At 51.9% G+C, this 26,644-nt stretch overlaps 1 protein-coding gene across 7 annotated transcripts in view; it reads right to left on the reverse strand.

Moving 5' to 3' along the window:
• Positions 1 to 13,037, reverse strand: part of LOC111154348 (non-SMC condensin II complex subunit G2) — a 63,779-nt gene extending 50,742 nt beyond the window's left edge. For 5 of the 7 annotated variants that reach the window (XR_002641081.1, XR_002641080.1, XM_022513906.1 and 2 more), the window contains exons 1-7: positions 12,696 to 12,751; positions 11,429 to 11,530; positions 11,031 to 11,202; positions 6,644 to 6,832; positions 6,178 to 6,292; positions 4,527 to 4,681; positions 2,368 to 2,502 (exon numbers count right to left, since the gene is read on the reverse strand). Coding sequence is in view for 5 of the 7 variants with exons in the window: in XM_022513906.1 (XP_022369614.1) it covers positions 2,368 to 2,502; positions 4,527 to 4,681; positions 6,178 to 6,292; positions 6,644 to 6,832; positions 11,031 to 11,108 (672 nt within the window). In the remaining 2 variants the exon portion in view is untranslated. Of the gene's footprint in view, positions 1 to 2,367; positions 2,503 to 4,526; positions 4,682 to 6,177; positions 6,293 to 6,643; positions 6,833 to 11,030; positions 11,203 to 11,328; positions 11,348 to 11,428; positions 11,531 to 12,695; positions 12,752 to 13,020 lie in introns of those variants that run through there. The other 2 variants (XM_022513904.1, XM_022513905.1) reach the window with 2 other exon arrangements.
• Between the last annotated feature and the right edge of the window lie 13,607 nt (positions 13,038 to 26,644).

Below are 26,644 nucleotides of genomic sequence, written 5' to 3' on the forward strand. Positions count from 1 at the left end.
GAGACCCTCCCTGTGGAGGCCCAGCAGCAGACACCCCTGATCTCCTCCTGTGCTCGACCGCAGGGATACATAGACACGTACCATGCTGCCCAGAAGCTCAATTAAACAGTCCACAAACATTTCATTCCAGCTCTATCTACATGACCTAAAATCAAAGAATGCTTACAACTTAGCATTTTGGGGTGGAACAGAACCGAACGTCCCTTGATTTCATCTTTCATAAACGAGAAAACAGGATTTGTGAAGAGGCTCCGCGTCTGCCAAACTAGAACGTTCAAATAAACAAACTCCCCATGTTAGTCCACGCGTGCCAGCAGATGACACATGACCCTCAGAAGCAGGACTACCTGCCGACACTCGCAACAGCCCATAAAACACGTCCACCAAGAAGTCCCTCACCAACACCACCATCATCTCCTCACTGCTCACCCGTCCAGCACGACTGTCTCTGCGATCCACAGAAATGCAACACGCTCTGGTACAGACAGCAGGGCACCCAGGCTGGCAACAGGCAAGTTCAAAACAAGTATTTATTGCAAGTAACTTGCCGTTACAGCACAAGGTGCTTGTCCTTTACCAGAATAGGAAACTGCACTAACGAAAGGACTCATTAGGAAACTAAGTTTAAATACCACAAATTCAAAAGACATCAACCCGAAGACAACGGGGGGATGTTAACACAGACATCCATTTGTGTCTTTACCACAACTCGCACTTACAGGTGACATGCAGGTCGCCATGCACCATGGACAAGTCACTAGAAAGACAGCGGACTTGTCTGAACTCCCTCTCGGCTACTTTGCTCTCCTTAGACTCAACCACAGTCCTGGAGACGCCGAGGGCACAGACCTCAGGTGCGGCCTCTTTTCCAACAACGATGATGCAGTGAGAGCACCTCCCACATGCGCAGTCCCGGCCAGGCACTGTGCTCAACATTCTACACACGTCACCTCGTGCGCTCCTCGGGAGTCCTAAGAAAGACGCACCATGGTTCCTATCTTACAGAAGGAAACATGAGGTTCAAAGTAGTCTGATCAAAGCTACCACCCAGTAAGTGAACAAACAGAGATCTAAAAACAGCCTTTCTGGCCTGGGAGCTGAAGGCTTTGGTCACCATGGTCAGTACCCATATGCGGCCCTTTACGCTAGTTGGCTGGAGACAGTGCACGCGAGTGGGCAAAGCATGACCACGTTTTCGCCCCTGACCAGCCACAGGACCCTGAACAAACTTCATTTATGAGCCTCCAAACCAGTACTCCTCCTCCTCCTCTGAGAAATCTTTCCCCACCTACTTTGGGGAGGAGAGACGACTTCCTCCTTTGGCCTCATATGTATCTGTGACACCACGAGCAATCAGAAAGAAAGGCTCTTCTCTGTAATACAAACAATGACCGTCTCTGCATCCCTAGCATGGGAATACAGTCCATGTTCAGTAAAGGACTGCGTAGGAATCCCACGAGAACAATTCAGACGTGTCCAAGAGAACTATGCAAGCTACTATTTTGTTTTCTAAAAACCACGTTCACAGAAGTAAAAAAGATTGTTAACTTTAATAATATATTTATGTAAGACAACATATCTAAAATATTATCATTGAAATATGTGTTAAGTATATAAAAATTGTTAGTGAACATTTTACATGCTCTTTTCACAGTGAATTTTGAATCCATGTATTTAGCTGAAGGCCACAACTCGACTGGCCGTAGTCCATGTGCTCCGTAGCTACATGTGGGAATGACCACCCAAATGGACAGTGCAGCAGTACCCAGAAGCTTCTCTGGGTTGACTAGATCGCAGGAAAAGAAGTCAAGAATACTGTGTGATGATGGTTCTGAGTCAATGCCACTTAGCCTCAAATTAGGGCAGAGGGTCAGGTCTAATCTACTGGGAAATGCTTTCTCAACCTTATTTTTAATTATTCTTTTTTTTTCTTTCATTGAAGAAATGAATTTTTTTTTTAAATTTCGTTAGTGAACATACAGTGTAATGTTGGTTTCTGGAGTAGAGTTCAGTGATCCGTCACTTACCTGTGACACCCCGTGCTCATTACATCACGTGCCCTCCTTAACGTCCAGGCCCCAGGTAGCCCACCCCCACCCAATCATTCTCAAAGTGCAATCACAGGTCCCCCGGATTTACAGCCACCTCTTACCATCTGATTTAATGATGAAATACGTTTGCAAATTCACTATTTGTAAAATGTGTGAGTACTGCTACGGGGAAAAATGTGCAATAAATGTAACAACTCTTGACAGCAAGGCTGCCTCACTAAAACGCTGCGTGGCACAAGAGTGACTACAGTAACTCGGGAAAAACGTCCATTAAAAAGCAGCACACAAAAATACCAAAACAGAAAAACCTAGTTACCTCTTCTTTCTTGATGTATTTCACACTTATGAAACACTCAAGTAGCATATCTTTAATGTCTTTACTTTCCTCTAAGTCATAATCAAAGCAATATAACGCCTGGTGAATACGCCAGAGCCGACATATGTCTGCACCCTGGGAAGGACACAAAAAGGAAGAGGTTAGTTTTTTAAAAAATAATTAAGGTCACATTTCAAATTTACGATCAGAATGCTTTATATAGTAAATAATTAAACTCTGGATCATTCATCAAAAAGGAAGAAACCACGGCAAAGGCACCCAGAAGCACCCACAGGCACCACGGTCTGGTTTCCGCATGTGGAGTCCGAGCCTGCACCGCCCAGCGCGGCAGCCACCAGCCCATCAGGCTACAGGGCACGGAAGCGTGACCTGTGCACGAGGAACCCCGCACTCAGTAGTCTTCACTAGAAGTGAAACTTAAATAGCCCCATGCTGCTTGGGGTGCCCGTACACCGACAGCACAGGAGTAAAACACTAGAGACATTGAACAAAGTCTGGATTTAAAAGCTAAACAAAAAGAGAAAATGGATTTGTTTTAAACAGAGTTTAAAAAGATAAACGAACAACAGCTTCAGGATAAATCCTGACAAGCCCAGGGCAAGTGAGGAAGCAGTAGTCTTTGTCATCAAACAGCCAGTTCCTTGGAGGCCACGGTGAGGCAGACCCAGACGGTGGGGGCGTGCTGAAGGCCAAGCCTGCTAGAAAGCTCTGGCAACGTGTATCAGGAGTTCCAAATGCGCACCAAGCGCAAACCCACTGGCCTAAGAAGGTCACTGCTAGGAACCTGTCATAAGGAAGTAAGGGTATGAGGGGGAGAAGACAAAGAGAAATTCCTAAACATCCCTAAATTAGGAATGATCACCTTAGGTAGTGGAATTACAGAGAGTTTCCATCTTCCCATTTTCCCTTTTCTTCATTTGCCCAATTTTCTAAGATGAACCTAAGTATCTGTTGTTCTCTTGATCAGAGGATAAAACTGTTCTTTTTTTGGAATTCTTTTTTTTCTTTTTAAAGATTTTATTTGTTTATTTGACAGAGAGAGAGACACAGTGAGAGAAGGAACACAAGCAGGGGGAGTGGGAGAGGGAAAGCAGGCTTCCCGCTGAGCAGGGAGCCTGATGTGGGGCTTGATCCCAGGATCCTGGGATCACGACCTGAGCTGAAGGCAGACACTTAATGACTGAGCCCCCCAGGCTCCCCCTTTTTCTGAAATTCTTAACTAGACACCAAAGATGAAAGGCTGAGAAACGGACCAAGTTAAATCCAATCCTCAAATCTGCTCTCCAAAACTTCATCAGGCCTAGACTGCCATCTGACACAAGCCCACCTCCTACACGTGTAGCCCCTGAACGTGGGCCCGAGGCCTTCCCTACACTCCCGCCCCCTTTCACCCTTGACCGCGCATGTCCACTCCCGTGCAGCCCGAGGTGGGTCTGCCTCTCAGCGGACCACATTAACACAGACAGCTACTCCCACTCACCTGCCTCAGTGAGCCCATCCCTTCTTGGCCACTAATACCCACTTTTGCTAACAGTGGTAATGTATCCCTTTAAAAACCGCATTTGCAGCAAAAAGATGTGGCCATGCAACCTGGTTCTGGACGATGGATACACGTTGAGAACGTCTGAGAAGGTCTGGCACCTGCTGCCTCCCTGCCTCTTCTTCCTGTCTGGAACTCTGCACAAGGGAAGATGGAGCAGCTCCTTGTACCAGGAAGTGACAAGAGGGAGGACAAGGACCACACAGCCCGGAAGACAGAGGAGAAAACCTGCATCAGACTGCAATGTGGACGGGATGCTAGGGGGCTCAGTCGGTTAAGTGTCTGCCTTTGGCTCAGGTCATGATCCCAGGGTCCTGGGATTTGGTTCCGCATCAGGCTCCCTGCACGGCAGGGAGTCTGTTTCTCTGTCTGCTCTACTATATCCCTCTCTGACAAATAAAGAAAATCTTAAAAAAAAAATTACAAAGACCGCAATGTGGAACCAGCACCCGCTGTCCACCCCTCATCATCTTGGGTTAAAAAGACCCTAACTGGGGAAGCAGCTGCAGTTAGGCCACTAGTGAGCAAACATAATTCCTAACTGGTGTGAACAGGTGCACTATCAAAGGAAGGTATGTTTTTTAAAGAGTAAACATACTGTTTTAGTCTCTAGACTCTTCCTTAATAGCATGATAAAAGCAGTCTTTCCCATATCTTCCTTGGCAGGCAGGCCTTTCTCCCACCATATGACACATAAATCCTGAATGGAACTCTGCAGCTTTCTTTCAGATTCAGGTAATGCATATAAAATACCTAAAACAGAGCACAGTAATTGTCCCATTAGTAGAGTAAACCGATATTAGTTGAGATTTAATGGTGTAAAGTACTGTGACTCATAAAGGTTTGCTAAGCAAACATCAGTTTGTTTAACTTGCCAGAAATTTATATACATTAGTTATAGAATACAAACGATTACCTTAAAAAAAAACGTTAACTACTGTTATAAAAGCAGACCCAGCAGAATAGAGAATTTTAGGACTGGAAGACTCAGAGGGGTCACACTGCCCCAACCCTTCACTTAAGAGAGGCAGGGATTCAAACTACCCAGACGTAAGTACACCCACAGGTACCACTGAACCCCACCCGGCCAGGTGTGGCCAGCACTAGTCCCCTGCACCTGTCCTTCCCAGGCTGGCCTCAAACCCAGCTCTCCGGGGAAAACCAGTGAAAGCGGTGATTATAATGAATACAAACCTACAGTGCTTTTATTAACAGAAAAGCTCAAGAAATGAAATGAAAACACTGATAATATGCTCATAACTGTAATCTACAGACTTCCGTCTGCCATTACATGCGCGTGAAGTTCCTGAGTCGATGGGAAGTAAGGAACGACTACGAGGCTGGCACTAAGCATTTTACAAAACAGTGTTTGGAGACTGTGAGAACAAACTGCGGTGACGTTCACAAAGCACTGGGAACTATTTATATACTTCTTAATAAGACATAACTTCTTAATAAGACATTGTATTTCAATACAAGAATTCTGAATAAAACAGATACATAAATCCAAGTGGCACCAAGAATGAAGAGTCTGACGGGAGAGTTTGTCACATGGAGCTAATTAGTTCATAGGGTGAAGGTGAGGACACTTAGATGATTTTTCTTAAAGCTCATTAAAACTTGTTTTGCATCTTTTTTACCTATAAAATAGTTTTATGTAAACATTTTATAATCAGAGATTCTCACTAATTCATAGCGTCCCTCCTCAATTAATAACTACAGTTTCACAGTTTAGTTAAAACCTGAAAAGCACCATGAGATAAATTTTAATAGTAAAGCTCCCCTAAGAGTCAATAATTATTCCTCAGGTCATGTTCATAACACATTTCAAGAAAAAAAAATGCAATGTCACAAATGCTTGGTTGAGCTGAAACTTTCTGGCAGTAATCACCAGTTGAGGAGTTCATAGTCAGACCATTTTCCCTTAATAAGCTCTTACCACTTAAGAGCTACAGGGTCCTGTAGGTCAAATAAGACATTCTGGAAAATCTGAAAACAACGAGCAGTCGTTATTCAGTAATGCACAATTTTCAGCACCTGAAACAGTTCCACATGGCTTAAATTAAGTGAGTTCATCAGGACTGTTCTTAAAAGACTACTTCTTTGCTCCTTTCCTAGTTGAAGTAAAAGAGCTTATATGCACAGTCATGCCTTACTACCTCCACTTCTACGTGACGACTGTTTCCTTTGACAGAGAATCGCTAAATGCCCACTTCTGAACTTGTCACGTAATCACAAACTCAACTCACCATTCAGCATAACCGCACATTCCAGTAAGTCTTCATAGTTCTCACTCTCATTTATTACGGGTACAGAAGCAAGAACCACAGATGTAACTGCATGAATTATTTCTATGTTTTTTTTCTACAAATAAAAAAAAAATCAAAGTTCAAGTGATTTAAGATCAACTTAAAATACAATTTTTAAAAGAAATGTGAATGTTACTAAATTTATAAAAATCAACCCACACTTGTAGCTTATTCTAAAAAGTGAATTAAAATTTGAATACAGGTCATTTGTGCACAAAGAACAGCAACATTGAACAGAAGACTAATAATGGCAGGATTGGGAAAAGTAAAACATTAATAAACAGATTTCTAATATTCTTAACTTCTAACTTTAAGTTTCTTCTTAACTTAAAATTCAATTCTACACATTAACTAATTTTTAACAGAGAAAAGGTAACAAGTTTTATATCTGAAGGACGACTCCTACCATTTTTGAATCATGCTCTGTTTCCATCTCGTCTTCACCCTGGACTTCCACCGTCTGCCACCCAGCCACTGGGCTTTCTAACAACACATCCGTTAACAAATTCTTGAGCCTCTGCCATAGCTCTTCTTTCTGTTTCCTTGATAATTCATCTAGTAATTCATTTAGGCTGAAAGGGTCAGAAGCATCTTTCTGCAAAGTAAATAGCAATTGTTATATTTTAGATACAAAAATTAGTTCTATCCCTTTTTTAATGGCATCAAAAGTCTAAGCGCTAAGTTAATTATCATCTCAAGAGCTGAGTTGTAGGGGCGCCTGGGTGGCTCAGTGGGTTAAGCTGCTGCCTTCGGCTCAGGTCATGAAAGGGTAGAGGGTCCATTACAAAGGGAACACCGGCAGCTCATGTGAGCACAAAACAGTCTCGTGACCCAACGAGTAAAGTAACTCCCCGGGGAGGACCACGGGCTGCTTGCGGAAGTGAAGCGAGTAGCTGCACAGGGGAGAACTCCGGACGACCGCCAACCTCAGGTGACGGATTAAAACTAACCTCACCAGTAACGGGACAAACGGACATCATTGCCTCCACTGAGGAAGACAAAACACCACTTAGGCAGCTCCTGCCAAAGTGCATAAAATAAATTTAATCAAATCATCAGGTAAGCGCAAGCTGAAGGGCACGCCACAGGCCGCCGCCTACACCCTTCACACGTGTCCGTGTGATGATACGTGAAGCAGGGCCAAGAGCGCTCTGGGCTAGAGAAGGTAACAAGTCAGACAACACAATGCGACGTGCAGGACTGAGCAGGGCCCTGGACCAGGGAAAAACATGACCAAGTGTGCAGACGGTAGTACCCTTGTGCCAATGTCAACTTCCCTGACTTTTAGAATTTCTACTGTGATGACATAAGAGAAAATCTCTGTTTAGGCAACTACACACCGAAACATGTGGGGATCAGACAAATGCCTGCAAGAGACTTCCAAACGTCTCGGGAAGGACAGGGAAAGGCCGGGAATGAAAAAGAAAACACGGCAGATGGTAACGGGCAAAACTGAGTGCAGCGATTCAGAATTCTTCTGCAACTTTCCTTTACCTCTGCCGTTCTTCCAGTAGCAAAGGGGAGGGCAGGTAGCGTCTCCAGGGCCCTCCGAGCTACCTCCCCACCCTCACTCCTACCATCCGCCCTCCTCTCCCAGGAAGCCCCACCTGAGCTGTCCAGGTGTGCACTTGCCTTGGGGTCTTCCCCTCCCCATCCCTCTTGTCCAGAATTCTCCTCCCTCAGTCTCCAGAGGGCCCGGTCCCACCTCTGACAAAATCACACTCCCATCCTCTTACCGTGTGCCTCTCCCCTCCCCTCTAGAACCTAAGCTCTCTTTGAGCAGAAACTTGGTATATGCTGTACCCCAAGCCCCAGAGCAGAGCCTGGCATCCAGACAGCACTCAGGACAAGCTCGTTAAAAGGCACTTATCCTGGGCCCTGATTCTCCGACTCTCAACACGAATCCTTGATTCTCGGAGAACCACTGAGGACAGAGTCAGTGCTGCTCTACAACAGCAAATTTGAAATGCAAATTTGTTTTAATGCGAACAACACATAAGAGAACAATTTCAGCAAAAGGCAATTTCTGGTTTACTTAGGTGGGATTTCACCAGAATGTGAATGCAGAAAACTGCATGCACTGAGCGGAGCCTCGGAGGCGCAGAAAACACACACCCCAGACACCTGCCAGCTCCTGGGACCCCACATGTGCTGCAGGCCACACCATCCACACCTCAGGTCCATCCCCCCTTCAAGACCCACCTTGATGCAACCCTCTGACCAGTACTATCTCTTCAATGTTCCCTGTCCTCCCAGCCTGGTCTTTTTCTTCTCTTCCTGTCACACAAAGTGTTGGCAGGCTAGCCCATGGGAGCCCGGGCACCCACTTCCAACTGCAAACTTAGGATCTTTTTCAAGATAAATGTCATGTTTACAGGGCACCTGGGGTGCTCAGTGGGTTAAGCCTCTGCCTTTGGCTCAGGTCATGACCTCAGGGTCCTGGGATCGCGCCCCACATCGGGCTCTCTGCTCAGCAGGGAGCCTGCCTCCTCCTCTCTCTCTGCCTGCCTCTCTGCCTACTTGTGATCTCTGTCAAATAAATAAATAAAATCTTTAAAAAAAAATGTCATGTTTACTATGGTATTTATGTACTTCTTAGCGAGTTAACTTGTATAAAACTACTTCTTATTAGTCACCATCTTTTTTAAATGTGTCACTGATGAGGTGTTTGAGTGTCATGCCCTTAACCCCTTGTCACATAATCCTGGTTTTCACTGCTGTTCTGCAGAGTATAGTGATTTTTGGCAATTTCCGGCATTGTGTATGTTGCATTACAGCAGAACTGACTGTATGTAGGCAGGTCCACTTAGTAGGCCTTAAACTGACTTCATTATCTGGCTGACCATGTAAAACTGCCATTATTGGCTACCCTGACCTACAGAATGGCATTTCATATCTTTCAACTCAAAGAAAACAAGTGCTGCACAATTCTACATCTTCTCGTTTTCATGTTAATTAAGAGTTACACGGTGATTGAGATACTAAATTACTAAGTGTTAATAACGCTTGGCACTCGTGAACTAAAATGAATGCCCAAGAATATGAGGACGAGCTCAGCATCCTCCCCAGACGTCCATTGCCGAGCAACCGTCCGAGGCTCTGGAGCACGTGACCCGGGAAGTCGGTGGCAAGCACCTCACAGGGCGCTCTGTCACCACAGCAGCAGTATGATCTTGCACGGACTGTGCTAACCAAACGCTGCTACTTTGGCCTTCTGAATTTAAATTAATATCCCCTCCACTTCACCATCATCAGCTCAGCCTGTGGTACTGACGCTGCGACACCAGTGTGCAACGGCAAAGCTTACAGACTCCAAACCGCGTGTGCGTCGCACACCTAATACAATGCGCATCAGCGACACTCCTACAACAGGCGTCAGGCAGCGTCTAGACTGTCCGCTGCGACAGACACTCCTGCGATGGGCTGATGTGCGCTCATGCTGGTCATTTTCAAGTTTACAGAGAACCACTTTACAATGCAAAATCGCACTAGCAGCTCATTTCCTCTTAAAAAGAAAAATGACTTCATAAATGTTTCTAACAACAAACTTCCTATTAGGATACCCTCTACCTCTTAATTACGACTAACTTAATTTCCAGTGCACGAGCGGAACAAGCGAGGTGTGTGTCTCCTTCCCCAAAGTCGCAGTGCTTTAGAGCTGGCTCCTTAGGGTCAGGGCTCCTCAGAGTTCTGCCCTAGGCTACGCTTCTCTCACTGCACTACAGTTGATCCTCTGCGTTCCCATGACTGGAGCTCCCCAGTGCCCCTGAGGACACCCAAATCTGTCTCTCCCCAGGCCTCTTTCCTGGACCTCAGATACATCACCTTGTGCACGTCCCCTGGCAGTCATCCAGAACACCCCACACTGAGCTTGCCTTGCCCCCACGTCCATGATCTCACCGAAAGGCACCACAAGTCAGACCCTGGAACCTGCCTCAGCCCTGTCCCTGGCCTGCGTCCAGTCAACAGCACCACCACCTCACCACCGGGCAGCTCACAAAGGCACCCACATCTCCCAGGCCCATCCACTAACGCGGCCACCATCATGCAGGGCACGGCCAGCTCACGCCTCTCCGGGCTCTCGTGCTGCCCTCTTCAATGTGTGCACGTACAGCCCCCACGGCTCTCGGGATTAAGTCTCAGTTCACTCAAGTGGCAGGAAGGACTGACGTCATCTGAATCTCAGCCCCCGCCTCTTTCTGACCTGGCATTTCTACACCCTAACCCCACCAAACGTCCTCAAGTTCAAACAGCAGCTGCCTTCTCCGGTCTTCAAAGCCATCTCCTCTACTTGGAGAGGTCCTTCCCTACACCCATCTTTGACTGGCTGACTGGTCTCCTCTTTGTATCATAGCTTCCACACCCTTCCCACGGGGACGGGACACAGTCCATGGCTGGATTTGGGCCCCTCCCATACCCTTGCCCTAGCTTAGCCTTTCTACTCTGGTGGATTTTCACACCTGCATGTACCACAGCACTGTGAACGACCCGAGGACCAAGAGAGCAGTCCTCCTCACTAGGCCACGCACAAACAAGGGGTCGGTAACTACTGAAGTAACTAGAAGCACACGGTGTGACATCACTTAGCACTCTTACACTCCCGTAAAGTGAAGCAGGAAATACAATTTGTGAATCGTTGCCCATCAGCAGGTGTATTGGAGGACAGTGTTGTTTTTGTTTTTTTTTTTTTTTAAATAAACCTTGGTCTCTGAAGATTCACTCAGACAAGTACATTTCATTTGTGGATGTAATTAACAGTCAAACCATAACAAAGCACTAAATATAAAACTTACATCAAGTTGAACAAACTGCAAAAATTCTCCAATCAGCTCCTTGGACACAGCTTGTACGAATGTCTCTCGTTTCTCCATGACAGATAAAAGTGGTTTTCATGCGGCATTTATTCTGTAACCCTCACAGAAAACACAATCTTCCTCAAACTGGAATTTGCAAATATACCTTTTCCTACAAGATATAATTTGGTACTAACATCCGGAATTGCAACAAACAAAAAAACAAAAAACCACAGACATTTTTTAACACTATTCTGATATTAAGCTAGAATATCCAAAAATAATTCTCTGTCTTTACCACTGTCTTTACCGTCCCAACACAGCACGACGTTATGACCAGCTGTTACTGAAGTCAGCACCGTGGACGCGAGAGAAACGCAGACGGCTGGGAGGCTCACCTCCAGGCAGGTCTGAGTCCGCGCGGAGTCGGTCCACGGAAGCCGGGTCCAGCACAGCGCGGGCGAGGAAGTCTCGGCAGCGCCCGGAAAAAGCTGAAAGCGCTGAAAGAAAAAAGCCAGCAGAGGGAGAGAGGCTGACCGCAGCGGCCGACTCCCGCAGGCCGCCCTTCTCCGCGGCCACTCCGCTCTCACCACAGTCCCGGGGGCCTCGCCTGCGGTTCAGCGCTCCCGGGCCACCCGGGAGCTCGTTAGCGGGCGCAGGTGCGTGAGGCGCGCGCCGCCACGGCTCCTACCCAGTCCTGCGGGAGCCGGAGCTCGGGGACCGCGCGCAACCCCCAGCCCGGCCTGGGCCTCCCACTCAGCACCCGGGGCCGGCGGGGCTGAGCCGTCCAGCCCCCGACGGAGGCACGGCCAGAGGGCGGAGCGGACGCGCGGCCAGGTCGCTCCCGCGAAGACCCGCGAAGACGCCCCGCTCGGTCCCCGTCAGAGGGAGCAGAGCGGAACCTCCCCGGCCCCGGCAGGAACACACAGCCCCAGGTTGTCTGCGGAGCTACGGACGCACGACCCGCGGCCGGCCGGGCGGCAGGGAGGGGCCAGCCGCAAGCGCGATGACTAATTCTGGTCGCTGGCCGCGCCCGGAGCCCTCGGCACCCCGCGCCTCCGACGCGCGTCCGGGAACTCTCCCCCGGGGCCGCCCGCTCCCCGGCCCCCTCCTTCAGGCTCCGTCCGAGCACCGCCTCCCCGCGCTCGGCCCCGGGCCACCGCCTCTCGGCCTCGCGCCCTGGCCGTGGCCCCGCGGTCCGTCTGCGGACTACGGGCGCCCCGGCCCTCGGCGTCCCGCCAGACGCGGGGCTCCGGCTGGGGCGTCGTGTCAGCTCGCAGAGACCGGTCCGCGGAGCACACGGGGTCCCGCGCCGCGGGGACGCGAGCGCTGGCCGGGAACGCCCGGCGCTGGGCAGCTCCTGTGGACGGGGCGGCCGCGCCCCCGGAGCCGGCCGTTCTCGGGACAACGACCGCCGCGAGGGGCGGGGACCCGGGCGGCGGGGGTGGCCCAGCGCTGGGGCTGCGGAGGGGGAGTGTCCCCCCGGGGTCGGGGCCGCGGTCCCCCCGGACTCAGCCGCGGGCGTCGGCGCGCTCAGGCCCCGGGGCCGCCTCCGAGCCGCCGGCGTCGCTGCGGGACTGCGGGCCCCACCCGCCCGGCCCCCGCCGCGTCCCGACCGCCGCCCCCGCCCGGAGCCCCCCCGCCGACCCGCACCGCGGCGCTCACCTCGTCCCGCAAGCCCGCCGCTTCCCGCGCTCGGACCAGATTCAAACCCGCCCGCGCGCGCGACGCGCCGCGCTCCGCCGCCCGGGCGTCATCACGCGCCGCTCTCGCGAGAGCCGAGAGCGCCTGGGCGGGGTCCGCCGGAGGGCGCGCTCCACGCCCCGCCCCGCCCCGCGCCTCCGCCCCCCTCTGAGCCCCGGCCCCGCCCCGCGACCCCGCCGGCCACGCCTCTCCCACGCCGCGCAGAGACGCCGTGCGGCCGTGCGGTCGTGCGGGGAGTTTCGGCGGCCGGCGCGGGGGCGACGCCGGCGTGACTGCGGAGACGGACTTGGAAGCTGCGGGCCGCTGCAGGCCTCGGTGCGACCCGGCTGGGGGGCGGCCGGTGAGCGGTCGGGTCCCCCCCCGTCCCCCGGTCCGGCCCCGGCACACGGCCCGCGCCGGTTCCGCACGCCGTGTCGCGCGAGACGGGCTCGTGGGGCGTCGTGGGGCTCGTCGTGGGCGTCGTCGCCGCCGGGACGCGCGGGCCCGTCCGTCGGGGGTGGACCGGCGCGCGGTGCTGCGGTCGCGCCTGTCCTCGGGGTCGGCGCTCGCGGGAGCGGAATGAAGACACGCGCCGTGCGGACTCCCCGCGCGGGTCCGCCGGTGCCGTCGCTCGCGCCTCCGCGGCGTTGACGGCCGGTCCCTACGGAAGGACGCAGCGGCCGCCTCTGGAACGAAGGTCGCCGAGGAGGCGCCGGGGGTCCACGCCCTTCCTTGCCCTGTAGCCGACGCGGGTCCGCGTCCGCTACCGTCCCGCAGCCGCTCCGGGGGTCCGCGCTGCGCAGTCGGCCGCTGCCCTCCTGTCCACCGCCGTCCGCCGGACCCAAGACCCTTCCCTCCCCCGTCCCCCACTGTCCACTTTCCTACAGCTCCGATCTGTTCTGTGCGCGGACCCAGAGCCCGCCATCCGTTCTTTTCCTGTAGTCTGTGTCCAGCAACAACCGCACTGACTTTCCTTCCGTCTTTGCTGAAAGCACAAGTTGGAAACCCCCCGAGTTTCACAAGATTTTTTATCCCGTCGCTTGGAATCATTCGCTGTCTCAGCTCCTCGGAAGTTTGCCGAAACCCTTTGCCCAGAGGCACCCGGATTACATTGTTTACTCTTTCATTTAAGGCACTTTTGTCCATGCCGTTTTTTAATAAAAATAAAAGTTTGGGGGAGCTTGATGGCTTGGTCAGTGAAGCGTTAGTCTCTGGCTCAGGTCATGATCTCTCAGTCCTGGGATGGAGCCGTGCGGGCCGGCTCCCAGCTCAGCGAGAACCCTGCTCTCCCTCCCTCCCTTGCTTGTGCCCTTTCTCTCTCTCTGTCAAATAAATAAATATTTTTTTAAAAATGAAAAAATAGTAGAAGCTTTTATCTCTGGATTTACATGTGGTTTTCCCACACCTTGGGGTGCTGTAGGTTCTACTCTGTGAATCCATGGCAAGCGTCTTCCAGACAATTCAAACGGTAAGTCAGGCCTCACTGTCAAACCAGTCGGACAAACCAGGACGAGTGGTCGGAGCGTCTGGAGGAGTGTGTAGTGCACAGCTCTCCTGAGATCTGGGCCCATGGGCCCCTCAGAACAAAAGCCCCGTCCAGGCTCCTCTCCCCGCTGCGGCAGTCAGGCTCTGGAAAGGCTGTTGCCCCGGAGTCCCACAGGAACCAGCGCACCAGGCTGTGGGCCCGTCTCATCACATGCTGGCTTTCTTCCTGTGGGGGATGGGGAGCCCCAGAAACCCGCATCCCTGTCTAGGCAGCGTGCCTGTGCCCTGTTCATGCGGGCAGCGCACGCCGCTCATCTCATTGCTCTAGACCCCACCAGGCTCTGCCACTTCCCTCATTCTTCCCTTTTCCCAGGGCCCCTGCTCTCTGGAAACCCTCCCACTGTGCTCCGGAAACCTCAGGTTGTGGCAGCCACCCCTGCTGTCCACACAACGGGAGTCCCTGCGTGAGGACACGGCCCCTGCAGCCACAGGCCTTCGTGCGTGATGGTCCAGAGTGGACTCTGCTCTCCTGTTCTGACGGCTCCCAAGCCAGCTGGAAGTCGCTTGGAGGCAGAGCATCGCCGCCGTCCTGACCCAGTGCTGTCTGGTGAAACCCCACGTGAGCCACGCGGAACTCTAGTTTCCACGCTAGAAAGAATAAACGTAGTGAAGCGAATTTTAATCATGTGCTCTTTTAAACCCAGTAAATCAAAAACGTTATCATTGCAGCAAGCAATATAAAATTATAGCCTATGGGGGGCAGGGTACGGATCTGTTAGGAAGTAGTAGCTACAAGAGGCAGGCCGAGGGAGCCCCATGACAGCTTGGGAAAGTTCCATGGACCCACCTCCCCGTGTCACCCTGGGGCCCCAACTCCTCTGCCCACTGCTGCCGCTGCATGACACGACCCCACTTGGCCTCCGTCGCTCTGGACTCCTTCCTGAGTGCTCTGACTCCTTCCCATCCCGGGCCCTCTCCCAGCTCTGGGCACATGACGCGGCTACCCGCCCACACTTCCAGAGCTGAAACCCAGCTGCCCTTCCCGTCCTCCAAACGCTTATCCTGTCCTGACTCTGTCCCCATTACCGTTCTGTGCCTTCTGACAAAACAGGGTGGGTTCTGGACCCACACTGTCTGGGCATTGAGCTCTGCCACTCACCAGCCATCTGTTTGACATGGGACAGGACAGGCAGTGACTGCATCTCAGCTCCCACATCCCGGCCCCGAGGGCAGGAACTCTCCCAACCAGTGAAGCCAGCCCCTCCAGGTGCAAACAAGGCTTCCCTCAAGAATGACCCCCAGGCCTCCTCGAAATCCTGTGTAAGTGCAGTGTGTGTCTTCAACCCTGCCCTGTGACGCAGCCTCTGAGCACATCCCTCCTCAGCCCTACCTGTGCCTCCGTGTCAACACTGTGCCCTACCCAGCCCCACAGCCTCCCTGTAAGTCTGGCATGTTTCCCTCCCTCCCTCCCTCCCTCCCTTCCTTCCTTCCTTCCTCCCTCCCTCCCTTCCTTCCTTTTCCAAAAAGTAAGCTCATGCCCAACGTGGGGATTGAACTCACGACCCCAAGACTAGGCATCTCACACTCTGCTGACCCAGCCGGACCACCCCCCAACATGTTAGATGCTTGAAGAAAATGTTTTCTGAAGAAATGAATGAATGAGGTTTGAGGTGATCTCTCTTCTTAGAACCTTCCCATGGGGTAATGAGAAAATGTTGATAGAATTAAAAGTGGACCCCATGGCAGGCGGTATGAACTAAGGCAGAGGGGTTTGGGACAGCTAAAACAAGAGACGCTAAAATAGTGTCTTTGAAAAAGGACCAACTGCAAGACTCGCGTTTTTTAAAAAATGTATTTTGTGTTGGGCAAATAACATAAATCACATTGCTGAAATTCAAAGGAAAACACTGTTCCCAGTTTCCTGACTATCCTTCCAGAAAGATTCTCTAACAAGAAAACACAAAATTGTCTTTTCATCATAATATTTATAACTGGGAAAATTAGTTAAAGAAGAGGAGCTCAGCAGCTGGGAACTTGAACAGGGTGCTGAGGACGGGAGCATTCTGCAGGAGGACAGGGTGGGCAGAGCGCAGGGCTGGGGGTCGGAGGGGACCAGGACGCCACCCAGCGCCTGAGTCACCAGTTCCGAGAAAGAGGGAGGGGTCATGACTAATCAAGAGGCTGCTGCAGAAACTTTCCTTCCTTTTTGTGGTTTTTATTGTAGCATCTCTAAAAGTAAAAGTGGAGCTTGGGAAATGTGGACGTGGATGTGTCCGAACAATTAAAGGAAAAGCAGAAGTAATTGGAAGCTCAAGGCCCACACTTGCCCTCTACCCTCTGGGACCCGGGCCAACAGGCCGCGCAGGACACCTGCCGCCCAGACTGAGTGAGGCCTTGGGAAGCACAGGGTAGGGGGGTTGTGGAGGGGGAAGTGGCAGTGAGGGAGGGGAGCTGGTGCACTGTGTTTTGTCTGCCCACACCTCAGCTGCTGTGTGCACCTGCTGGAGTCTCCTGGGTACACATACGGAAAAATGTAGGAACCCCTTCCTCACACCATTCAGAAAAATTAACTCAAAGTGGATCAGAGACCATCATTAAATCTAAAACCATAAAATGTCTATAAATATCTTCTCTCTTCCTTCTCCTTTTCAATGATGTCCCTGAAAGGGTTTGCTCCTCTGGAGAACCTGACCGTCACCAAACTTTGCTTAGCTTTTGGAGCTCTCCTTGCCTCAGGGTAGTGCCCAGTTCTGTCCAGTCCGCAGGCTCTGCTGTGCCCCTTCTGACTCGTCCCGAGCTCCCTCCGTGCCTCACTCCACCTACCTGAACCCTCTCCTCCTGCCTCAGCACATACACCTCCCCCAGCCTGCGGAGCTCAGCTCCAGTATAAGTCCATTCCAGGTGCTGGATCCCCAGACACAGAGCTCCTGCCCACCCCCACCCCTCGCCAAGAGTACCCTGGATCCCGTCAAGCACTTTAATTAGATTCCTAATGACTGATGAGCCTGTGGTCCTGTTCGATGTTGGGCATCTCCTCCCGAGCGAGGCTGGCGCCCACACAAGAGTCCCCCACAGCATGCAGCACACAGAAGGCACTCACTGAATGCATCAAGAATAAGTGTCCCCTGGGCTTGACTATGACCCTAGTGAGTGTCCCTGTGGGGCTGAAGGAGGAAGCAGACAGGCAGGGTGTGCGGTTCGCAGGAGGAAAGGTGCTGCCGTGAGCACCCTTCTGAGCGACCCCGGGTTGCCATGTACACTTGTCTGATCTCCCAGCAACGTCTATTAAACATGCGTGCCCTGGCCCCTCGGTCAGGAGTCAATGCCTTTCCAGACGTGCAATGAGACTTGCCTTTCCTCACCTTTCCAGGAGCACGAATTTTCAGAGCACTTGTATGAGGCTCAGAGATTAGACTGGTTTTATCCAAATAAATGCTAGCTTGTTAAATCATTTGATGTCATATATTCTGTCCTAGATTCTTTTGGAAAATTTCCTGTAAGTCCGTTTGTGAGCTAGAAAAGAAACTGTAATCTTACTGGCTGTTCCTGAATAATTAAATTCAAAGGATGGTCCGAAGATTCCCATGATCGTAGGACGGTTTAGTAAAATAGTAACGGAAGGAAAGGGCCGTCAGCACGTTTCGTCTTAATAAGAATGATTTAGGGGCGCCTGGGTGGCTCAGTGGTTAAAGCCTCTGCCTTCGGCTCAGGTCATGATCCCAGGGTCCTGGGATCGAGCCTCACATCGGGCTCTCTGCTCAGCAGGGAGCCTGCCACCTCCTCCTCTCTCTCTGCCTGCCTCCCTGCCTACTTGTTAAAAAAAAAAAGAATGATTTATTTATTTCTTTGAAGTATTTATTTGTGGGGCGCCTGGGGTGGCTCAGTGGGTTAAAGCCTCTGCCTTCGGCTCAGGTCATGATCCCAGGGTCCTGGGATCGAGCCCCACGTCAGGCTCTCTTCTTGGCAGGGAGCCTGCCTCCTCCTCCTCTCTCTCTGCCTGCCTCCCTGCCTACTTGTTAAAAAAAAAAGAATGATTTATTTATTTCTTTGAAGTATTTATTTGTGGGGCGCCTGGGGTGGCTCAGTGGGTTAAAGCCTCTGCCTTCGGCTCAGGTCATGATCCTAGGGTTCTGGGATCGAGCCCCGCATCGGGCTCTCTGCTCATCAGGGAGCCTGCTTCCCCTCCCCCTCTCTCTCTGTCTCTCTGCCTACTTCTGATCTCAGTCTGTCAAATAAATAAATAAAATCTTTAAAAAAAAAAAAGAAAGGAAGATTTATTTGTCCATTATTTCAGAGAAAGAGAGTGTGCTCGTGGGGGGAGGGGCAGACTCTGCCCCTCCCCCACCCAAATGCAGAGCCTGACCAGGGCTTGATCCCAGGACCCTGAGGTCCTGACCTGAGCTGAAGCCAAGCCTCAGACGTGCCCCTTCAGAAGAATGATTTAAATGCAATTATTCTGCTGAACTTAGAGGTAGCCACGCGGGTAGAAACGTCCTGCGTGATTTCATGGTCCTGCATCGGCATCTGTGAGCACGCGGGGACTGGCCTGTACTCTCGCCATGTTGGCCTCATTTCCAGCCCTGAGACCTCGGGCACATCCCTGATTCGAGGGCTGGAGCTCTTCTTACGGGCACGGGAAGTAGAGCTAAGATGGCTAGCAGGTCCCACCGACCCCCCAATTTGTAAGACGCATGAAACGGTGTGACATCAAACCTTTAAAGCCTGTTTGAAGTGTGTGGCAGTGACCACAGTGCTGCCTGGTGGGCCGAGGCCCCGGAGCGGGCACAAGGCATCAGCCCACCTGCTGTCTCACCTGCAGCCACACCCGGAAAGGCCACTTTACGTTAGGGTGTGTAGGGAGCGCATGGTTCCACTCACTTCCTCTGCTCCGAATGGCTATAAAAGGTGAGACTGAACAGAGAAAACCAAAAACGCGGGCTGTGCCCCGATGGAACAGGAACACAGAGCGCAGGTCCTGAGGTCAGTGGTTTGCTGGCAGCGGACGGGCAGGTGGGTGAGTCCTGAATGCAGAAGGGCTGCTCGGGCACCATCCAGAACAGAAACCAGATCCGTGCTCACTGCTGGCCACCAAGGGTCGGAGGGACCGTGTGCCCAGGAAAAGAAGCTGAAAACTCGTGAACCCAGTGCCCATGGCCCAGTTCGTAGGGAGCCACAGGCCAAGACATAACCTTAGGACCGGCAAGTGCGTGAAGTCCTTTCTCACCCGGATGTAGGAGCTGTTGTCTCAAAAATCTCCAATATCACCGAGGAGTGGGGTCTCAGGTGTCCTTTAAGACCTGTTCTTGGCGCCTCGGTGGCTCAGTTGGTTAACCGTCCAACTCTTGATCTCAGCTCGGGTCTTGATCTCAGAGTCGCGAGTTCAGGCTCCACGCCGGGCTCCACGCTGGGCATGAAGCCTGCTTTAAGAAAGACCTGCTCTGGAGGATGGAGAAGCAGGTGCTCAGAGGACAGAGACTGGGGAGGAAGTAGGATGCACTCAGTTTCCCCCACAAGAAACAATATTCTGTAGACCATCTTCTCTGACCTCAGGGCATTTAAATCAGTGACCAACATAGAAAATGTAGGGGAAAACATTCTTTGACACTGAAAAATGTTCTCAGTAACCCATGGAGTAAAGAGTAAGGCCCAGGGGGAATTTGGACATACTGAGATCTGAGCGGCAGTGGAAGTACTTACCCAAACCTGCGAGGCAAAGCCAACACAGAGTGTAGCATAAAATGTGTAGTCATGAATAAGTTTAATTTCTTCTAAAGATTTTATTTACGTATTTGAGAGAGAGAGACCAAGAGAGGAGATACAGAGAGCAAGAGTGAGAGAGAGAGTGGGAGAGAGAGCTCAAGCCAGGGGAAGAGGCAGAGGGAGAGGGAGAAGCAGGCTCTCCACTGAGCAAGAAGCCCAATGTGGGGCTCCATCCCAGGAACTTGGGGTTATGACTAAGCTAAAGGCAGACCCTTAACCAACTGAGACACCCTGGTGCCCCAATAATTTTAGTTTTTTAAAAGAAATATTGGGGGTGCCTGGGGGGCTCAGTGGGTTAAGCCTCTGCCTTCAGCTCAGGTCATGATCCCAGGGTCCTGGAATCAAGCCCCCCGAGGCAGCGGGCTCTCTGCTCAGCAGGAAGCCTGCTTCCTCCTCTCTCTCTGCCTGCTTGTGATCTCTCTCTGTGTGTCAAATGAATAAATAAAATCTTTAAACAAAAAAAAAGAAATACTGAAAATAAGTTTGATGCTCACTCTAGAAGCTAGAAGAAGAGCAGCAGAGTAAAAGGAAACAAGCAGATTTTAATACAAAAATGAGAAACAATTGATAAAATTAAAATAAAATAAAAATTAAAAGGCGCCTGGGTGATTCAGAGGGTCAAATGTCCAACTCTTGATTTTGGCTCAGGTCATGATCCTGGGGGCATGAGTCGAGAGGCCTGCATTGGGCTCCCCGCGCTGCACAGAGTCTGTCTGTCCCTCACCCTCTCCTCCTCCCCCACTCACTCTCTCTCTCGCTCTGTCTCAAATACATAAAATCTTAAAAAATAGAGGTGCCTGGGGCGCCTGGGTGGCTCAGTGGGTTAAAGCCTCTGCCTTCGGCTCAGGTCACGATCTCAGAGTCCTGGGATCGAGCCCCACATCGGGCTCTCTGCTCAGCGGGGAGCCTGCTTCTCCCTCTCTCTCTGTCTGCCTCTCTGCCTACTTGTGATCTCTGTGTGTCAAGTAAATAAATAAAATATATATTTTTTAATTACTGTAAAAAAAACCCCGAATATAAAAATCTAAGCTCACACAAGTGCAGGTGTTTCAGTTAAAATGCCGTATGTATGTTTTGAAAAAAGACCATGTGTTCTGCAAAATCTGAGACTAAAAAGTAACAGGGCCTATGGGAAAAGACAGTCTGGGGCAGGTGGTTAAGATAGTGCTGTGTGCTGGACCACTAAGGAGATGGTGATCCTCCAGAAAGTAATCAGCCCACTTAGAAAGGGGGGTTAACATTTCTAGTAAAGAAAGTGTAAGTACAGGGGCACCCAGGTGGCTCAGGTTAGGCCTCTGCCTTCAGCTCGGGTCATGATCTCGGGGTCCTGGGATCGAGCCCCACATCGGGCTCTCTGCTCAGCGGGGATTCTGCGTCCCCCCATCTCTCTGCCTGCTTCTCTGCCTACTTGTGATCTCTGTCTGTCAAACAAATAAATAAAATCTTTAAAAAAAAAATAGAGGTTTCTGCGTGGCTCAGTTGTTAAGGGTCTGCCTTTAGTTCAGGTCATGATCCCAGGGTCCTGGGATTGAGTCTCACATCGGGGACCCCGCTCTGTGGGAAGCCTGCTTCTCCCTCTCCCACTCCCTCTGCTTGTGTTCCCTCTCTTGCTGTGTCTTTCTCTGTCAGGTAAATAAATAAAATCTTTTAAAAAATACTAAAAAATGAAATAAAATAAAAAGTCAAAGTTTTTACAAAATCAATGAAATAAACTTCTAGGAGGATTCCATAATCAAGAAGAAAATACAGGATAAAAATAATATTAGGAATAATTAGGGGGACGCCTGGGTGGCTCAGTTGGTTAAGCAGCTGCCTTCGGCTCAGGTCATGATCCCAGTGTCCTGGGATCGAGTCCCACATCGGGCTCCTTGCTCATCAGGGAGCCTGCTTCTCCCTCTGCCTCTGCCTGCCATTCTGTCTGCCTGTGCTCGCTCTCTCTCCCTCTCTCTCTCTCTGACAAATAAATAAATAAAATCTTTAAAAAAAAAAAAGGAATAATTAGGAATAATATTAGGAATAATTAGGAATAATATTAGGAAATTCCAGTATTAGGAAATTAAACAAAGATGCAACTATAAACGTAATAGGAATACTAAATTCATAAGAAATATTTTTCCAGGGGTGCCTGGGTGTCTCAGTGGGTTAAGCCTCTGCCTTCGACTCAGGTCATGATCTCAGGGTCCTGGGATTGAGCCCCGCATTGAGCTCTCTGCTCAGTGGGGAGCCTGCCTCCCCCTCTCTCCCTTCCTGCCTCTCTGTCTACTTGTGATTTCTCCCTGTCAAATAAATAAACAAAATCTTAAAAAAAAAGAAAGAAATATTTTTCCAATAAATTTGAAAGCATAAAATGGATAACCTTCAAAATTGATGAGAAATTGAAGACCCATAAATTAATACAAAATTTTAATAAAACAAATGGGTAATTGAGATCTCCCTATTCAAAAGATAATGGCTCAGAAAACTTCATAGTTCCACCAGATTTTCAAGAAACAGATGATCACCATCTTATACAAATTGTTTCAGAGAATGAAAGAGGAAAAACACTCCCCTCCCTAGGACCGTATTCCCAAATAAACCACATGCACGTAATCCTTGCCTCAGACTCTGCTCTCAGTGGAACCTGAGCTCAGACTCACCTTGAGAAGATGATCCTGGAAGAGCTGAACATATGCACACACGCATACCCACACGTGTGTGCAAACACATGTACACACAGGCACACAGCAGGCACACACAAACATCCATGTTGGCACCGCACGTGCGTGCACACACACATACTCACAATCACACACATACAGGTACAGCCACTCGTGTGCATAAGTGTGTACACAACACACACACATACACTCATGCATCCGCACACATGTGGATGCACTCACATGCACACACGTGTTGGCATACATGTATGCACTCACATACACAAGTACTATACACACTTGCATACACAACACACATGCCCATGCGTTCACAACGCACAGCTGTGTCACACACTTTGCATATGCACACACACTAGTGCACACACGCACACACACGCACACACATGCATACACACTTGGTCCCTGGAGACAGATGCTGCCCCCCCACCCTGCACACTACCTTGTACGTAGCACGTGTGTGGTTTGAACATCACTGAACGGACAGCACTCCCAGGCTTTGGCTTTCAGTTTGTATTTTGAGAAAGTCAACGAGATGCTTCATAGGTTTACATTTCAAAGAAGAGGAATATGTGAGTGTGTAACAAACATCCCCCAAAGCCACGTCGTACACTTGACCAGAAAGAATGAACAGACTTCCTAGCTGTTCTGCCCTGGAAGCTGCTTTGCCAGGCCCAGATCCTCATGCTCAGGGGTCACTCACGCCAGGGACGAAATGGAGATGGTCAACACACCCACAGAAAGGAAACTTCCCCTTACAGGACTTTGCAGCTCTTCTCAGAAATCGGTAGAAGGCACCAGCCGGTTCTCACCATGTCTGGGCTTCCTCGCCCCTGCCTCAGCTTCCCCGACACAGCTAAGAACGAAGACCACTAGGCTACGGGTCTGCCGAAAATCCCGTCTCTTGGGTGCGTTCACCTGGTGAAAGCCCACAGTCGGAGCAGGGCTGGACCCGCCGCTCCTGCAGCCGCGGGGGCTCCGGCCGCACCCGAAAGCCTGGCAGGAATGCTTCCTCCTGCTTGTTCCCTCCTGTGCGCGGAGCTGGGCTTTGACACCAGCATTCACACGCGGGAGACGCGTGACGGGGGCTTTCGCCACTCTCTCTGGGCAAGGTGCTGGAAGAACCGTTGCGTTAAAGAAAGACCCAAGAAACTTCTGGTGTCTGTTTTGCGGATGCGGGAGCTTGGGCTCTCAGCGGCGAGAGGAGGCGGCTTGCAAAACCATGGGCAAGTAACAGGGCCTCTTGGCGAGACAGAGAGGTGATCTGATATTAAATATTAGTAAGAAAGGGAAACGGGGATTCAACGAGAGAACCGAGTCTCTAGCAAATGGAGATGAGGTTACACAAGGAACGGGGAGCTGCAGCTTTAGAACCGTTTTAGTGAGAAAACTGCCGAAAACAGCTCGCCTTTCATTATGGAGATGAATCCAACTTCGGCAGGTCGAGGCAGTGAAGTGATCCAAAACACGAGAGGCTTGACCTTCCCTGTTTTATCCAGTCGGCTGTGGCTTCTAGGAAAGTGTGTGCTGTGTGTCGTGACCTCACAAGACTGGAAACTGAGGCCAGCCTGCGGTCTGCCCCCAGCAAGGCGTGGCCCTGCCCCCGACCCCATCATCGTGTTGGAGGAGAGTGTGGGCTGGAAAGGCCGCGGCGTCCCCCGGCTGGTCCGCCTGTCTTCACACAGTCCTTTCCCGCACAGCCGGGCAGGCTCTGGGGAGCAGCGCGCCGGCTCCCGGAAGGAGGGCTCTTTGGTCCTAGGAGCGCCTCCCTCCGTGCTATGGGCCTGGACCCTCAGGACACCTCTGTGTCGGGCTGTGGCCTGGCTCCCTGCTGACCACGGTTTAGCGCCCCGTGTGTGTGGTTCTCGGGTCTCCAAGGCTTCCCCGGACCATCCCTTGCCAACAGAACCTGGAGTGGAAGAAGCCAGACACCGGCACGCACCCGCGCAAGGACTTGGCTTGGCCCAGCTCGGGGTCACCGAGGCCGGTCAGCGCCCTGGGCTTCGGGCTGGGAACGGCCCCGTGCGAGGCCGGCACAAGGGGCGCACTCTTTGCGCGAGTGCTGGTCACACGCGGCACTTGGGAACGTTTGGGAACATTCTGGGCGGAACAGCTAGGGTCCGTACACGTTTCTGTGTGTTTTATACCCCAGCGAACACAGGTGGCGGCAAACCCAGCGCACCGTGGAGGAGAAAGGAGGCCGCACGGCCAGGAGGAGCCCGCTGGAAGCCGCCCTCACAGGAAGGTGTGACAGACACGGGACTGCGGAGGCCACAGCCAAGGCGTGTGGGGAAGGTGGGGCTCCTGCTCTTGGACGGACGAGGGACGCGCGCTGGAAGCATCAGGCCGGGGTGGAGCGGGGCGAGGGGCAGCGGGGCCCTGGGAGGTGCGCGGGCGGTGTCCTGCGCGCAGGAGCCGCACAAGGCTGGGGCAGGCTTGACCTGGAGGCGACGCACGGAGGGGCCGCCCCGTCCTGGCTGGAAGGGGGATAAGGCTCGGGCAGCATCTCAGGCGGCCCGCCCGGTGCTGGCCTGCACACTCGGCGTGTGCGGTCTCCTGCTCTCCTCTAGACCACCCTGCACCCGAGTCCTAAGAAGCTAGTGGGAGGCTGGAGGCTCAGAGATGGTCTGTGACTTGCTTTCCGTCACACAGGCCCTGGAGTGGGGTCTGAACACAGCAGGCGGACTCAGAGCCACGCTCTCAATCCCTGGCCATACTCCCTCCCAGACTCCAGCACCCCAGTACCAAGAGACACATGAAATTGCAGAGAAATCGTGAGGAAACGTAAGCAAACACAAAACAGTGACGTTAACTCCTTTAGTGTTTCTTGCAGGCAGGTGGGCTTGTGAGGTGTTTTTCTTTTTTTAATCTGGGAATGGGGGTTTCTCCGTCATTTTTGTTGGACACAGGACGTTTGGCTGACAGTCTTTCCTCCAGCGTCTGAATCGGTCACCCTCCGGCTTCAGGGGAGAGGCAGCGGCTGCCTTACCCAGGAGCCCAGGGTGAGACGGTCTCGCGTACGGCTTTGGGACGGTCCTGAACTCCCACGGGCTCCAGCACGATGTGCCTGGGGCCGACTCCCTGTGTGGTCCCTCCCTGGCATGCGCTGGGCTGTCCCCTGTCCTTTCTGGCCCTGCACCCGCCTCCCTCCAGGGCTCTGTCGCACTCTGTTCCTGACACCACACTGCCCTGCCTCCACGTTGTTCTTTCTTCTGGCGGCTCAGATCTGTCGCTCGCCTTCGGGAGATCTCGTGTTTCACTCATTACGAACTCGTGAAGGGCAGGTTCATCCTTTCCACCGCTTCTCCTTACTGATGCTATTATTCTCACACTCGCCTTGAACTCTTCACTTCTCCGAATGTATCGCAAGAGCAGACACGAGGTCTTCGCGCACGTGTTGCCCAGCCTCTGGGTCTTCTCAGGGACACGTCCCGCGGCAGAGCCCCTTCACTGCTGCTCTGCACGTCTTACGGCTTTTTGTTGAGAACCGGACACTGAAAATAATAGACGGCAACTGCGAGTCCTTGCCCCTCGATTTTGCTGTTTCTGGTTTAGCGACTTTCTCGGGCTCGTTCTCTGGGAGCTGCCTTCTTTGTCCCGTGCTCCCTCTGAAGCCTCTGACCGGCCGGCTGTTCCGGTCAGCCAAGGGCCGGACAGGTTTCCTCGCACGCGGACGGCCGGTCATCAGCACCCGGCCCGCTCCGCCCTGCGACCCCCGTCCTAAAGCTCAGGAACGCCAGCCTCAACGGGCGTCTGGTTTCCCAGACTTCCCTTCGTTTTGGTCAGCCGCGTTGGCCCCGGCTGGTCTCACTGCCCAAGCAGCTGCCACGTTGCACAGGGTTCTCCCCGGAGCTGGACGGGTCGGTCACACGGTGACGGTTCCCTGATGACGTGGCCTCTGGGGGAGCTCTACAACCATTCCGCACGCTCTCCTGCTAGGCTGCTGTCCCTGCTGTCAGAGTTGCAAGGCTACTGAGTGACTTCCCCGGTATATTTTCTCTTTCCTAATCTCCATACCCAACGTGGGGCTCG

Source organism: Enhydra lutris, unplaced genomic scaffold (genome assembly GCF_002288905.1).
Source record: "Enhydra lutris kenyoni isolate GAN:26980312 unplaced genomic scaffold, ASM228890v2 scaffoldscaffold37, whole genome shotgun sequence".
NCBI lineage: Eukaryota > Metazoa > Chordata > Mammalia > Carnivora > Mustelidae > Enhydra > Enhydra lutris.